Source organism: Gilbertella persicaria (assembly GCF_025201335.1).
Source record: "Gilbertella persicaria strain CBS 190.32 chromosome Unknown B0P05scaffold_63, whole genome shotgun sequence".
Taxonomy (NCBI): Eukaryota; Fungi; Mucoromycota; class Mucoromycetes; order Mucorales; family Choanephoraceae; genus Gilbertella; species Gilbertella persicaria.
This window is the reverse complement of record NW_026252024.1, coordinates 50,497-65,982: the sequence shown is the minus strand read 5'-3', so window position 1 is coordinate 65,982 and position 15,486 is coordinate 50,497. Positions and strand designations below refer to the sequence as shown.

The window sequence follows — 15,486 nt, the reverse complement described above, 5'->3', positions numbered from 1 at the left end:
TCATTAGCTCGAGGAAAAGAAAACTCAGAGGGCCATTCACCTTTTTCTTTGTTTACAACAAAACGTAATTGACCAATCATTGAAAAAAAGGAAATGTCATTGATGAGAAAGAATATGCTCATTTGACAAGTTCTCAAGAAGCCAAGAGTTATTGTCCAGTTTTGTCTCCAATACATCAAAGAAAAATTACGAATTTCTTTTTATAATTCTACATGCTGTTGATTAACTTTTATGTTGTACCGTGCAACAAGATTAACATTCTCGATTCTGCTCATTCATTTTTTATTTGGTTAATTTTACTATATATAGTGATTTCGTCTTACCTGTTATGGAGTTGCATTTATCTCATTAACGTGGTTGCTTTTTGATTGAATTGCTGCAATTTATTATATAGGTAATGCAATATTAAAGGATCGAGAAACATGTCTTTAACATATGGCATTTTCATCTCTTGCATTTTCTATCTGAGTTCACAAAAAAAAAGTTTTTCTATGTCACCAAGGGCTGTGGCTTAAAATGATGGTAAGAAAAACGACTGGATTAGGCCGTAACGTGAACAATTGATTGGTTACGACATGGCTTTTTTATTTTTCGTTCTTAGAGCTAATACGAGTGTTGATAATAGAAGTTACACATGTAGGTGCAATTTTTGAAGGAATAGAGCTTGCAATAATTAAGATTTTTTTTTTCATAAACCAAACATTATAATGGACTTGTCGTTGTCTGCTGCGTTGTAATGGGATCAAATTAGAAGCCCATGGTTACCCAAGTTCGTTTAATGATTGAACAAACTCCAGAGTTCAAAGAGCGAGAAGTGGTCCTAGTTATGAATATTTCTGGATCAACTAAAAAGATATATAGAAGAGAAACCATTGCAATGATGCTGCAGCAAAAGCATTATACATCTATAGCCTACTTAATGATGCATGTTTGCTATAAGCTGCTTTTTGTTTCCCTTAAACTAGTTTGTTATGTTTGCTGTTTACCTTCTATAGCAGAAAAAAGGGTGTGTCGTGGTAAGATGAAATCACAGAAAGTAAAAACGAATATTGTTTAGCCGCATGTTGTAACTAATAGCACAGTCAAACATGCAGTAACCACTGTTTCTGACCCAAAAATAACTTTAGAGATAACAAAGTATCCGTTTACATAAAAAGATTGTTTTTATGTCATTGACTTCTACCTTTTTCTAGCAAAAATCCTCGAGGGATAAAACAAACTTAATTAACCAAAATGTAAAAGTCATTATTTGACAGGGTACAAGCAAATTTTACTGGGCTCCAAGTATCTGTTTTGAAAAAGCGTAACAAAAAGAGCACTATCTCATCAAAATGTTTTTTTCGCTCCTTTCTTTATACTATTTAACGCACTGTTTCAATTTCTAGATATTTTACTTCTAAATCGATACTTTATTTCTTTTGCATTTATACGCTCTTGATCAAATATGCGTAACGGACATCTAAAAGTAAGTATGAATTAAAATCAATGAGTCTTTACACGAGAAATAAGTTTTCTTTGATTGTTAAATAGTCACCAGAGTGCATCTATTTTATGCCATCTTGAGAGTTTTCAAGAGTTGTGTGTCTGGCCCTGTCTATAAACACAGAAAGCTTGACCTCGAAAATTGAAAAAGATAGAGTTAGATGTATTTAAAAAATAAAATAGCTTATGAATGTTATCACACATAGTAGTGTACCCAATATTCTAAATTTAGACAGAACAGGCCACAAATTTATTGTTTTGATTAGATATCAAAAGATAAATTTTGGCGAATGGGCAAATGAATTTTTTTTTAAGTTGTGTTCATTGATTGAGCCGCGTACACTAAGAGTAATGGTCAAAATGAAGGGGTGGCTGCAATTGAGATAGTGTTAAAAACTGATATAAAATATAATAACTAAATAAAATAAAACAATGTAGAGGTTATAGGAGTGAATGGCATTGATTCTCTTCAATGGTCCGACGAAAATTGGATCGGATGCTTGCCAATATTGCTGTGAATACAATGGGGGCCTTGTCAAAGATAAATCTCATATGAGCAAGCTAAATTTATGAAAGAGTTATTATAAGGATTCGGTATGGTTTGATTCCTTTCCATTAGCAGTACCAGATGTACGAGAAGTCCAGGGACAAAAGAACCTCTTTGATATCAGAGATGGATGTGATAGGCCATAGGAACTCGAAAATTATTTCCTGCCATACCTTCTCTTTAGTTGGACAGTGGAATAACAAATGGATGGTTGAGTCTTTTGAAGATATGAAAACTGGGCAAAGAGGGGAATCGAACACTTGAGGTATAATAAAATGCAAGAGCTTGCGATGAGAAATACACCCCAAGATAAACCGGTATGTCACATTACGTTGAATAGAGGTAAATGGCAGGGACCAAAGGAATTTCCACTGTGCCTCTGCAATAGTTTTCAAGGCCAACGGAACAATCACAGACGAGAGAACTGACTGACGAAATGTCTTAGCGAAGCCTTAATATTGCTGAGCAATTGATCATCTTGGAACCGAAATTGGTTGTTCAAGGGCGTAAATGAGACCGTCGAGTCTTCAAGTGGAGCAGAACTACAAGCAGAACTAAAAAATGGCTAAAGTTTCAAACTCCCAGACGCAAGGCCTCTAAACACTGTTGTGGGTGTGCGCTTCCAGTCAAGTAAGGCTGGATCACGAGTATCTTTCCAGGTGAATAAAATTAAGACGAACATCATATTGAAAGACATCTGCTACCATCATTTTTTTTGACATGGAGGGGAACCACAAAAGACGAAGAAGGAGGAACGTAAAGCACAGCTTGCAAAGGCAGGACCATAGCGGTAACATTATTAAGGCGAGCATTAGCAAATAGTTACAACTATTGACATTACATATATGGAAGCTAAGCAGATACGAGACAGGATGAGAATCAATAACATCTTGATCATAAGCTAGCAAAGGATGCAGCCATCGAAAATAAAGAGCCAAAGCTTGAACTTGAATGTCCATTACACCGAGTCCGCCTTTTTCTTTTGGCGGAGTCCATACTTTCGCAAAGGACGAACCACACATTTCACCAGTAAAAAAAAAAGGTCGTTTATGCTCATTTCAGAACAAATCAAGCTAGCACAGATCCGTAAAATGCGCTTTTAGCATCAATAGTTATCAAGGGACATGTATGAATTGTTAAAATACAAAAAAGAATTTGGCCCATTATGTCTTATGATAGTCTTACGATTTTGCATCAAAAACAAAATATGATTAGTAACCCATCATATAAGCAACTTTTCATATAGCATTTCATAATAGGAAATGTTTTTCTTGCAACAATAAGCATACTCCAAGTGTTAAATCTGAGAAAGGCATACAAAAAAATGTGTACAACGCCTGCAAAACGACATAGACTATCTTACGCGTTACCCCGTCAAAGCTCTTATTAAATAGCGCATTTTTAAACTCTACGCATTAAAGCAAATCACTTCATCTAAGATGCCAAGTCAATCCGACTTCGTTTTGTCTTACTTTTGGATGTTTTTCTATTTTTTGATCAAAATGCAGCCCAGAGGGATCCTCAAAGTATTATCAAAACTAAAAAGTACCATCATAGTAATTTTTAGATAGCCAATATGTTCTAAATTCATGAAAAAATACTTAAAAGATATGAAGCGTGTAGCGAATGCACAATCTGTGCCTTCAAATACTGAAAGTGGCACAATTTGACTTGTAATGCTCTCCAATTACATAATAAAATCAGCTTATACGGTTGAATATGAATTAAAAAATCCTTATAATAGATAGACTAATATTATTACTGTTAATTAAAATACACACAATGTTACATGTTCAATGCACCACTCAATAGAGTAAAATAACAGAAGTAATGTACGTATTGCACAAGTTTAATGCATATTTTGATTACCATGTTTGTATCTTCCTAATCTGTTATTATACTTCAATTGGTGAAACAAAGAAAAATAAGGCTGTTGTTATTTCTTCATGCTTAAATATTAATTTGTAATCAAAAGGAATAGTTTATAAATTATGTTTATTATTTAATAATTTTTCTATATACTCTATGTACAAGCAAGTTTATATATATATATATATATACAAAGACATATATTTAACTAAAAACTAAAAGTCGTCTTCACCATTATCGCTATGGCTACTGCAACTAATACGTTCCCATTCTTTTTGCTTGAATTCATCAAGTGTTTCTAGCATTCTCTCAGCTTGCTTGACCAATGACTTGCGCTTGTTACGGATCTCCTCATCACCTTCAGAGTCAATTGTATCGAGCTTGAGTAATAATTTCATGATCTGATCTTCATAGCCAAGGAATTCTTTGTTTTCAGCAGAAGTTGCACTGAGGGTTTCAGGAGATGTAGAGCGACCTTCTTCAATTTCAGGGAATTTAAGAGTACCGCGGAGTATGTGATCTTCATGTTTCTGTCGGACTTCATCTAATTCTTGCTCAATACGATTCAGGGCATCAAGTTTAGCAACCTTGACAGGGTCTTCTGAGAAAATTTCATCTTCATCTTCATCGTCGTCGCTTGCTTCTTCAAGGATTTCATTTACAAGATCTTGTACAGAACCATTTGAATCGATAAGAACAGGAACTTCTTCGCTTTCGCTCATTTCATGATCCATAGAGTCAGCCTCGTCATCAGCAATATGTTCAAAGTCCATTGTATCTTCTTGTTCTTCTTCATGGTCACTGTTGTCTAATTCTTGAGCTTTTTTGGAGACATAGTCAATTAATTCATCCATTGTCATGTTTTGCTGCTCTTCAGGTTGTTCAAATGTTTCTTGTTCTTCTTGCTCTTGCTCTTCCTGTTCGACCTCGGATTCTTGTTCTTCTTCATAACCAAAGATCATCTTAACAAGCGATTTAAGTTTTTCGTCTGTTTCAGATTCAGATTCGGCATCAGATTCGACTTCTTCTTCAGTAAAGGGGCATTGCTTGACATGACTGGGATGCATAAGTTCATTTGATTTCAATTGTTGCTCCAAAGCATGCATGCGATATTGTTCTAACTGCTTTTCAATAAGAGCTTGATAATAGGCTTTTTGTTCTTCTTGTGCTTGTTTGCAACGCAAGTACTCTTGTTGCTGTTGCACAAGCCATTTTTGACGTTGTTGTTCTCGCTTAGCAGCATAATAGGCTTGGATAGCAAGTTCTTCTTGTTCCCGACGACGTTGGACTTCAGCCATAACCTGGAGCTTGTACATAGCACGTTCGAGACGACGCTGTTCTTTTTTCTGTCTTTGATAGGCCTTGAAAGCAGCAGCTTGTTGACGTTGAGCTTGTTCTTGAGCAAGTACCAATTGGAGTTGAACATAATCGTCCAAAGAGAATTGAGGTTGGCTGCGGTGATAGAAAGAGGCAGGATATTGTTCAATATGAATAGGGAACATGATCACAGTAATAAAGTGTTTCTGAATTGTTATAGAAAAGTAAAGTAAAAAAAAAGTTTGACTTGAAAAATTGATTTGTATTTATATGGTATTTGGCATGGAAGGTTCGCGCATTTGCTGGTAGAATTTCTAATACAATCAGTAACTCCGGTTGACATTTGTCAGGAAAGCGCAGCCGCCTATGATCTGAATCTGAAATAATCCAATCAAATTATCAATGCTTTACTAGAAGGTTCCAGTACCTTACACTAAGAAATTCTTTGATTTATGCCTGAAAGGTTCATTGCTGAACATCGTATGTTGACTCAAATAATCATGGAAAATGCTTCCTAAAATTATAAAGAAGAAGATCAAGACTTAGGGTTACTACTAGACCAAGAAAAGGTCTACGATCGGGTTAATTTAGAATACCTATCTCTCGTACTACGACATCTTGGTTTTCCTGAAACCTTAGTCGATTGCCAATCCTGTCACCTATCAAGCTTCTAAGTTATGTTGGTTATGCTATGGTGTTTCTCCACGATGTTGACGATTTGCTCAGACTGCAAGTGCATCCCCGCACCTACTGTGATGCTTCAAACGCCAAAATCAACTTCAACAAAGTTCGAGCCCTTTCGCTATCAGGTAGAAATATGAATGAAAAGTGGATATCCGTCTTAGAAGACCTTGAAATCAGCAAAATTTGGGATTCCAGCGATACTGATCCCATTATTTACTTGGGCTTCTCTCAGATGCAATCTTCCACTCAGCGAACAGCCTTCTTCTCCTCTTTTGTTGGAACTTTGAAAGCAGTCGCTGAATCTTATACCAGCCGCAACCTTTCAATTTTAGGATGTGCTACTGTAGCAAATGCGCTCATTCTGTCAAAATGTTGGTACCTGCTTGGAGTCACGCCTGTCACAAAAGCCATTCTTCAGTCCATCAAAAGCGTAATCACATCATTTGTCACTCATGGTATTTTTGCTCGCATAAGTTGGAAACTGATGACTACACCTAAAAGATTTGGTGATTTAGGTGCTTTGGACCTTGAGACACAGCAAAGTTCATTGTACTTCCATTGGGTTAATCCGCTCATTCACCCAACAGTAGAACGTATTCTAGTGCATGACTTCGCTCGCCATCATTGCTGCCAACTGCTTCAAACGGACAATCTTTTGCTTCACCTACTTTTCCCTCGAGCTCGTCCACATTCGTTTAGATTCATGGCTACCAACGCCGTCACAATAATTTGTCGAACTATGGATCTTATTCCGCGCAATAACTACACATACATGCCCAGCTCGATTGACTGTCTTCTGCTGCCTTTCTCTGTAGTCGTCCGTCCCTCTACCTCTTATGTTTTTTTTTCTCTGAAACTACTGCCTCTTCCTGTTTCTGCTCTATATGCCTATCATCCTTAAGGACATTTCCTTGGTAGATGCCAACTAGAGCCTTTTTTGCAACAATGCCTCGTCCCCTCTTCCCTTGACATTTAAAATCCTGTCTACGTACCAGCAATCAAGCACTCTACTGGATTTTACTCTTTTATCCATGCCTTGCACCTACCAATTACAGATCCTCAAAATGATACCTTTCAATATGCTTGACGTTCTTTTAAAGTCGCACTGGTAAAAGCATCTATGTAGGGATCTGTTAGTCAATCTTCTGTCTCTCCTTCTACTTGGAAGCTTTTTTGGTGCATGACTTTTACCAGCGTACAACGTAACACTATTTACTGTTTGCTACCAAATCTCTTCTCTTCAACATTGCTCTTTCCACTGCTCCTACCCCACTTTGTTCCTTTTGTCAAGAAGTTGAAACTGTCTTGCACTTTTTCTTTCGATGTCCTCAAAAATCCATTTTCTGGGATATTGTTATTCGTGAATTTCTTTGGTCTGGTACCTCTATCGATGATATCTCCTCAGCTCTTCAATCCTTAGATTTCGACAAAATCAACGTCAACAAAAAATTGCCATTTTGCCCTTATGATACCATTAGAAAATCTTAGATTTTCATTATTTTGCGATTGGTGATTGATAGAGACATTGTAGACATAACATGTCTTAGTACAAATTGCTTTTCTAGGTCTATAAAATACAAAAGTGCTATAAATGTGTATGTTACAGCTCAGAAACAAGAAACATGTTTTTGAAGAATAGTTCATTATTTTAATAGCAAATATACTGCCTTCTTTACATCATTAAATGCGCCTTGTTTATCTCTACCAGTATTGCTAATACAGCCTTTTGATAGCTCCTCGTTTTTAGACACTTTTAGTCCATCATTTCTCTTGAATTTCAAATTTTTATTCAAAAAAAAAAAATAAAATCATCGTATAAATGGAAACTAGTGTATGTGAAGCAAAGTGAATAGCTATATGAAATATCTTTAGAACAATGCTTTTGTGTAAGCATTCAGTACGATTATATGTGTCTTATATAATCCCAATAAAATAGCTGTCATCTGAGCTACCCCTTAATATGTCATAAAAAAAATATATTAAGTTTTTCGTTCGTTGCTCCTGAGAGTCAGTATCCTTTATATCTTGTCCTGTTCAATGCTACAGATGGTAATACTAATACCACAAGTAAAGGACACCATTCCACAATGTCTTCAATTGCTTGGAACTTGACACAATTGTTGATACCTAAGAGATACAGCCTTCCACAAGGGATTATAGCAAAATCCGGACCACCACCAATAGTGACCAGACCAACGTACTAAAAAATCCTTTGAATTTCATTTTAGTTTATGACATGAAAATACTAATTTAGACTCAGATTTTCTTTAAGCATTTGAAAGGTTGCGAAATAGTGTGTACTTGGTATACCTTTTCTTTTTTTGCTGTGTACCTGTTACACATATCCTTCAATTTTTTATATAATTATCATCTATCCTATCACTTTATTTTTTTTCTTGGGATTTTGTCTCAAGCATTACTCGAGAATTAGAAAAAGTAAGATAACTCAATATTACATTATCAATTATATCATATACTTATATCAATTATCAACAAAATATAACAAACTAGTTAAATTCTATCTCAAAATCCATCCGAACAAAATCCCAAGATTTCACATTATATGAAAGCCATTTTAAGCTTCTTTTGAAAAAACGATTGCCAAGTAGTTGTAAATTATGACATATAGCTAGATGTGTCAAAGGAAGATAGACGAAAAAAATAACATTAGACATGAAACAAACCTGAGAGAGAAGTAACATTTATGGCCTTGCAAACTTAATCAAATGTGTTTACTAGAAATTATATGTAATCTTCTTTTTCTTCCTGGAGTTTTTATCTTGCAAGACAGCATTTCTTTATTATCACTTGAGATATATTCTCCGTCGAACCAAGCCTCAAGAAATCATGCTGACAAAGCAGACACCACTTTATTTTCATAGGTGCAATGCTGGTTCAGCTTTAAATCACTCGCCACTTAGTTGATTTCCCAGCGAAGGATGATAAGTGCTCTATGACTAATCTTACCAAGCAGTTGCTGCAATCTGGGTTCACGACTCACCAACACATCCACTGTGTTTCTCTCTTTGTTCACGATTTCATTAAATCGTCTTCGATCACAGAAAAAGCAGACAAAAGAGGTTGGCTGCATTCATTCTTTGTTTTAATGCGCCATGACCACTTTCTGCGCGTTGAATTGTGGTACACCCCATATGTTGGAGTTTTGAGACATATTAGCCAGCCCATTTGTGCATAGGTACCTTCTATTTATTCTAGATAACGTGTTCACAGGTCATCATCGGCAAATTTAGACTTGCCAAATAAACATGCTTTTTTGTAGGCAGACTTTCTTTGCCTAGGCTAATGTTTCTTGCCTGGAGAGAGGAAAAAGGAAGAATGGGGGGGGGGAAGGATGGAACAGTCTGGAATCAACAAAGAACGATGGCCCTTTTGAAAATTGAAACCAAGTCCTTTGCAAGATGTTTTCGTAGCAACCAAGCCACAAAAAGACATCTCTATATATGGTAATTTGGGTCTGCAGTCACTACTTTTCACAATTTTTTTTCTCGCTCTTTTCTTTTTCCCCTTCTTCAATAAAAGTAACTTAGACAGTATGCCCGGTGTCGATTGGAAGAACCTCCCTGAACGCGAGGAAGATATCAACTTTGACGATATTTATGAAAAGCATAGAATTACTACTGAAAATGATTTCGACACCATTGTCGTTGTAGATGGCGCACCTATTGTTGACGAAGCCAAAGAAGAAAAGTTGTTGGCTGTCTTGAACAAGCTCTTCACCAAGGGTGCTGGTGATATTAAGGAAAATGGTATTTGGATGCCCATGACTCCTAACGAAGAAGGAAAGAAGACTAGCTCAGGGTAAAAATGACTAATCGTCATTGATTGTTGGTATACTCATTTGTCTACGATAGTTATCTCTTCATTGACTTCAAGTCTGCCGAATCTGCACATGCTGCTGTCAAGAACTTGGATGGACACAAGTTGAGTAAGACTGTCACTTTGTCTGTCAACAAATTCACAGACGTTGAGAAATACAGTGATATGAGTGAAGAATACGTTGAACCAGAAATCCCTCCTTACACACCAAAGGAACACTTGAAGAGCGCATTGATGGATCCTCTTGCTCGCGATCAATTTGTTATGTACAGAGGTGATGATGTTTCTATCTTTTGGAACAGAAAGACTGAAGCCCCCGAACATGTCTACACTAGAACTGTAAGTTGAAATAGTTGAAAAAAAGGGAATGTGCTAACATGGTCATAGAACTGGACAGAAACCTATGTACAATGGTCACCTAAGGGTACTTATCTCTCTACATTCCACACTCAAGGTATTGCTCTTTGGGGTGGTCCCTCATGGAACAAGATTGTTCGATTTGTTCACCCTGGTGTCAAATTGATTGATTTCTCTCCTAATGAACGTTACCTTGTTACTTGGTCTAACGAACCTATCAGCTTGGCTAGATTGCCTGAAAGCGGTCATCCTTTCAGCGAATACGATGAAGGTAACCAAATCATCATTTGGGATATTAAGACTGGTTCTTTGCTCCGTACTTTCCCTCTTGTCCAAACCTCTGGTGAAGAACAAAAGACTGTTCGCTGGCCCATGTTCAAATGGTCTGCTTCTGAAAAACACTTTGCTCGTGTTGTTCCTGGCCAACAATTGTCTATCTATGAAGCTCCCTCTATGGGTTTAGTTGGCAAGAAGTCTGTTAAGATTCAAGGTATTGTTGACTTTGAATGGTCCCCTGCTAAGGGTGATACTTCTGATGCCAAGATCTATCAAAAAGAAGAAGTGTTGGCTTACTGGACTCCTGAAGTGGGTAACCAACCTGCTCGTGTCTGTATGATGTCTGTTCCCTCCAAGGAAGTTATTGCTACAAAGAACTTGTTCAATGTCTCAGAATGTAAGCTTTACTGGCAAAACCAAGGTCACTTCTTGGCTGTCAAGGTTGACCGTCATACCAAGACTAAGAAGTCTACTTTCTCCAACATTGAAATCTTCCGTGTCAAGGAAAAGAACATTCCTGTTGAAACAATTGAAATGAAGGACCCCATGCTTGCTTTTGCTTGGGAACCTTATGGCGAAAGATTTGCTACCATCACTACCAGTGATCCTAACTATGGTGCTACTCCTGCTCAAGGTCAAAACCCTGCTACTATTAAGACTGATGTCAAGTTCTTCTACCTTGACACTTCCAAGAAGGCTAATGCTGGTTTCAAATTGATGAAGTCTCTTGATAAGAAGACTGCTAACTACCTTTTCTGGTCTCCCAAGGGCCACAACATTGTGTTGGCTACTTTGCGTTCTTCTTCTGTCTTTGATCTCGAATTCTACGATATTGATTTTGAACCCCTTTCAAGCGACAAGAAGAACAAGAACGATGTGGGTGCCAGTGTTCAACTCTTGTCTACACAAGATCATTATGGTGTCAGCGATGTTGAATGGGATCCTACTGGTCGTTATGTCGTTACTGGTTCCAGTATGTGGCGTCATTCTGCTGACCATGGTTTCTGTATTTGGGACTTTAAGGGTCAACTCTTGTTCAAGCAAAACATTGAAAACTTCAAGCAATTGTTGTGGCGTCCTCGCCCTGAAAGCTTATTGACTGCTGAACAAAAGAAGAAGATCAAGAAGAACCTCCGTCAATATTCTAAACAATTCGATGAAGAAGATCTCGCTATTGGTGATGCTACTGCTGCCAAACTTCATGCTGAGCGTAGAAAGGCTATTGAAGAATGGTATGCCTGGAGAAAGACTACTGAACGTAAGCTTGAAGAAGAACGTAAGGCCTCAGGCAAGCAAGTTCAATTGGCTGATGAAGGCAAGTCTGAAGTGGTTGAAGAATGGGTGGAAGAAGTCATTGACGAAATTGAAGAAATCATTGAATAAACTTATCGAGATGCATAAACATGACCATTTTTTTTAGTGTTTGCTAGGTCTATAAGCCACCCTGATAAAACAGTCACAAATTCGCCTCGAAAAAATTTTCGAGAGCATATAATGATTTCTGAGCTTAGAACAGATACAATCCTTCCTTTTTTCTTCTTGTAAAAAATTAATATGTCTGCCGAATACGAGGGTGCCATCGGTATCGATTTGGGTACAACGTAAAGTATATGAACTAGAAAACAAGAAAAAAGCTTCTTATACTTTTCTATAGTTACTCATGTGTTGGTGTTTGGGAATCTGAACGTGTTGAAATCATTGCCAACGAACAAGGTAACCGTACTACTCCTTCTTATGTTGCCTTCTCTGACGCCGAGCGTCTCATTGGTGATGCTGCCAAGAACCAAGCCGCCATGAACCCCAAGAACACCGTCTTCGATGCTAAGCGTCTTATCGGTCGTCGTTTCGATGATCCCGAAGTTAAGGATGACATGAAGAACTGGCCCTTCACTGTTGTTGACAAGAATGAAGCTCCTTTCATTCAAGTCGAATTCGAAGGTGAAACCAAGACCTACTCTCCTCAAGGTAAAGTATTCGAAAACGATAGATTTATTTGCTAATAATATCTATTAGAAATCTCTTCTATGGTTCTTATCAAGATGAAGGAAATTGCTGAAGCTAAGCTCGGTAAGAAGGTCAGCAAGGCTGTTGTCACTGTCCCTGCCTACTTCAACGACAGTCAACGTCAAGCTACCAAGGATGCCGGTACCATTTCTGGTCTCGAAGTCCTCCGTATCATCAACGAACCTACTGCTGCTGGTAAGTTTATAGAATATAAAAATTGGCATCTAACACGATGAATTATATAGCCATTGCTTACGGTTTGGATGCTAATGACAAGAAGGAACGTAACGTCCTCATCTTCGATTTGGGTGGTGGTACCTTCGATGTCTCCCTCTTGACTATCTCTGGTGGTGTCTTTGCCGTCAAGGCCACTGCTGGTAACACTCACTTGGGTGGTGAAGATTTCGATAACAACCTCGTCAACCACTTTGTTCAAGAAATCAAGCGTAAGCACAAGAAGGACATCACTGGTGATGCTCGTGCTCTCCGTCGTCTCCGTACTGCTTCCGAACGTGCTAAGCGTACCTTGTCTTCTTTGACTCAAACCACTGTTGAAGTTGACTCTCTCTTCGATGGTGTTGACTTCCAATCCAACATCACTCGTGCCAAGTTCGAAGAAATCAACTCCACCGCTTTCAACGGTACTGTTGAACCCGTCGAACGTGTCCTCAAGGATGCCAAGATTGACAAGAAGAAGGTTGACGAAATTGTCCTTGTTGGTGGTTCTACCCGTATCCCCAAGATCCAATCTCTCCTCCAAGACTTCTTTGACGGTAAGGAATTGAACAAGTCTATCAACCCTGATGAAGCTGTTGCCTACGGTGCTGCTGTCCAAGCTGCCGTCCTCACCAACCAAGCCGGTAACGAAAAGACTCAAGATCTCCTTCTTTTGGATGTTGTCCCTCTTTCTCAAGGTGTTGAAATGCAAGGTGGTATCATGGCTGTTGTTGTTCCCCGTAACACCCCCATCCCTTGTCAAAAGTCCAAGGTTTTCACCACTGCTGCTGATAACCAAACCACTGTCACTTTCCCTGTCTACGAAGGTGAACGTTTGATGACAAAGGAAAACAACCTTCTCGGTGAATTCTCCCTCTCTGGTCTTATCCCTGCTCCTCGTGGTACTCCTGAACTCCTCTGTACCTTCGATATTGATGCCAACGGTATCTTGAAGGTTACTGCTCAAGACAAGACCACTGGTCGTAAGGCTGATGTCACTATCTCCAACTCTGCCCGTCTTACTGCTGCTGATATTGACCGTATGGTTGAAGATGCTGCTAAGAACGCTGAATCTGATAAGGAACGTGAAGCTGTTGTTCAAGCCAGACAAGACCTCGAATCTTACGTCTACCAAGTTGAAAACAACATCTCTGACCCTAACGTCAACATGAAGCTCCGTCGTGGTGACCGTGAAGCCATTGAGACTGCTCTTGCTGAAGCTATGGAACTCATGGAAATCTCTGCTGACGAAGCTAAGGCTGATGACCTTAAGGCTGCCCAATCCAAGTTGAAGCGTGCTTCTACCCGTGCTTTCGCTCACGTTTACTCTCAACGTCGTTAAATATTTCCATAAGCTAGAGTATCTTTTTTTTAAAAGTATATTAATTGATTTTTAAAAAGTGAAAAAAAAAAAGATTCATTTTTTGTATAAAGAAACCTTATTTTGCTAAACTCTAATCCTGTATAAGCCTCTTTTTTTCTTTCTTTTTTTTATAATGTCTGAACAACCCCTTTCTATTGAAGAACGTCTTTTTCGTTTAGCAGCCAAAGACACAAGTGAATTACCTGAATTTCCTGACGATAAGAGTGATTTACCTTCAGATTTTGAATATGATCCTGAAGAATATGAAGATCAAGAAGTAGAGATTGTCGAAGAGATCTCGGAAGAAGAACTTTTAAAGTATTTAGAGCAAAAAGAAAATGTCTTTCAAGCAGAATCAACCGAATATCAGCAAGGAGCCAATTGTTTGACAGCTCAATTATCTCCTAAAAAACAAGGTGAAATTCCTGGAAATGAGGCTCAGGACGAACAAAGTGATACAGTGCTTTAGTCTTTTTATATGTCTCTTTAGATTTTTTTATAGACAATTGTAAGATAGGGTAATAAACAAAAACGAGTGTTCTCTAGCAGTGACTGAAGTTACTTTTGTGTTTTAAATATTCAATATAGTAGTGATCAACAAAAAGCGTTTTATTGGGTGTCTTTGCTCCTTTGACCTGAAAAAAGGGATGTTTGTGTCACAGTAACCGTTGTTTCGCTCGACTTGAATTCATTTAAATAAACCAATTAACGCTCAATAGATGCCACATGAGATTCTAGATTTCTCATTCTCTATATGCACTCAATTTGTTAAGGCCATAACTATCAAAATGGAAAGGGTTAATGGTCTTTGATTGGCTATTGTCACACAAACAGTGACAACGTGAGGGGGTATGACGGCGATTAGACCACCATCAGACACATACGTTTCTTTCCTTTTCTTTTCTTTACTCTCTCTCCCTCTCTCTCTCTTATTTTTCTTTTTCATATAATGCCTATATCGCTTTCTAGAAGCAATACAGAAAAACCGTTAAAGAGAGCATCGACACTGACATCCCGAGTTAAACGCTTTAGTTCAAAACTTGTTCGTAGTAGCAGCTATAAAAGTAACCCAAGTCCTTTGCCAAGCATTATCGATACTTCTTTAAAGTCGTCTCAATCATCTCTTCCATCCTCTACTTCAGTTCTTGATGACTCTGAAGAAGAACATATTGTAACGCCTACGACACTTACATTTCTAAACCATGACGAAAAGATCATAAACTCCTATGCCAATCAAGATACAGTGGATGTCTTACCTGTGTTACCCGAGACACAATCTGAAAAAACCACTCGGTTATTTGCCAATGACAATGAATTCTCTTGCTCTACAGTATCGCTGGTTCGATCTCATATTGCCTCTGCGTTCAAGCAAATAGACCAAGAAATTGAACATGAATTTGATCAATCTCATTATCAAATGATAGAAGCCATTCGTGCACCTCCTCGCTTTACTCTTTAAGAAAAATAAAATCATGCATCAAATGATGTGACGCCCTTTTTTGTTGGTAAAAACAAATTCGTCATCGTTTGTCTT

At 38.0% G+C, this 15,486-nt stretch overlaps 5 protein-coding genes across 5 annotated transcripts; 4 read left to right on the top strand and 1 right to left on the bottom strand.

Annotated features, from left to right (window-relative positions):
- Positions 1–4,052: 4,052 nt before the first annotated feature.
- On the bottom strand, positions 4,053–5,432 carry B0P05DRAFT_562033 (uncharacterized protein). Its single transcript, XM_051580547.1, has one exon. The coding sequence runs from the start codon at positions 5,398–5,400 to the stop codon at positions 4,114–4,116; it is 1,287 nt and encodes a 428-aa protein (XP_051430101.1). The 5' UTR covers positions 5,401–5,432; the 3' UTR covers positions 4,053–4,113.
- Positions 5,433–9,452: 4,020 nt separating this feature from the next.
- Positions 9,453–11,752, top strand: B0P05DRAFT_591753 (eukaryotic translation initiation factor eIF2A-domain-containing protein; the record flags this gene model as incomplete). The annotated part of the gene is made up of 3 exons (XM_051582934.1): positions 9,453–9,718; positions 9,772–10,075; positions 10,124–11,752. 3 exons carry the CDS (start codon positions 9,453–9,455, stop codon positions 11,750–11,752), a joined length of 2,199 nt encoding a protein of 732 aa, XP_051430100.1.
- Positions 11,753–11,923: 171 nt separating this feature from the next.
- Positions 11,924–14,045, top strand: B0P05DRAFT_499414 (hsp70-like protein; the record flags this gene model as incomplete). The annotated part of the gene is made up of 4 exons (XM_051575420.1): positions 11,924–11,970; positions 12,024–12,334; positions 12,383–12,568; positions 12,619–14,045. The coding sequence occupies 4 exons, from the start codon at positions 11,924–11,926 to the stop codon at positions 13,929–13,931; spliced, it is 1,857 nt and encodes a 618-aa protein (XP_051430099.1). The 3' UTR covers positions 13,932–14,045.
- B0P05DRAFT_562021 (uncharacterized protein) lies at positions 14,042–14,540 on the top strand. The gene has a single exon (XM_051580546.1). The coding sequence runs from the start codon at positions 14,086–14,088 to the stop codon at positions 14,419–14,421; it is 336 nt and encodes a 111-aa protein (XP_051430098.1). The 5' UTR covers positions 14,042–14,085; the 3' UTR covers positions 14,422–14,540.
- Positions 14,541–14,785: 245 nt separating this feature from the next.
- Positions 14,786–15,481, top strand: B0P05DRAFT_562020 (uncharacterized protein). Its single transcript, XM_051580545.1, has one exon. It carries the CDS (start codon positions 14,902–14,904, stop codon positions 15,409–15,411), a length of 510 nt encoding a protein of 169 aa, XP_051430097.1. The 5' UTR covers positions 14,786–14,901; the 3' UTR covers positions 15,412–15,481.
- The last annotated feature ends 5 nt before the right edge of the window (positions 15,482–15,486 follow it).

Bases quoted from the DNA above. Each gene is read 5' to 3' on its own strand.
- B0P05DRAFT_562033 (XM_051580547.1), bottom strand. From the start codon at position 5,400: ATGTTCCCTATTCATATTGAACAATATCCTGCCTCTTTCTATCACCGC.
- B0P05DRAFT_562021 (XM_051580546.1), top strand. From the start codon at position 14,086: ATGTCTGAACAACCCCTTTCTATTGAAGAACGTCTTTTTCGTTTAGCA.
- B0P05DRAFT_562020 (XM_051580545.1), top strand. From the start codon at position 14,902: ATGCCTATATCGCTTTCTAGAAGCAATACAGAAAAACCGTTAAAGAGA.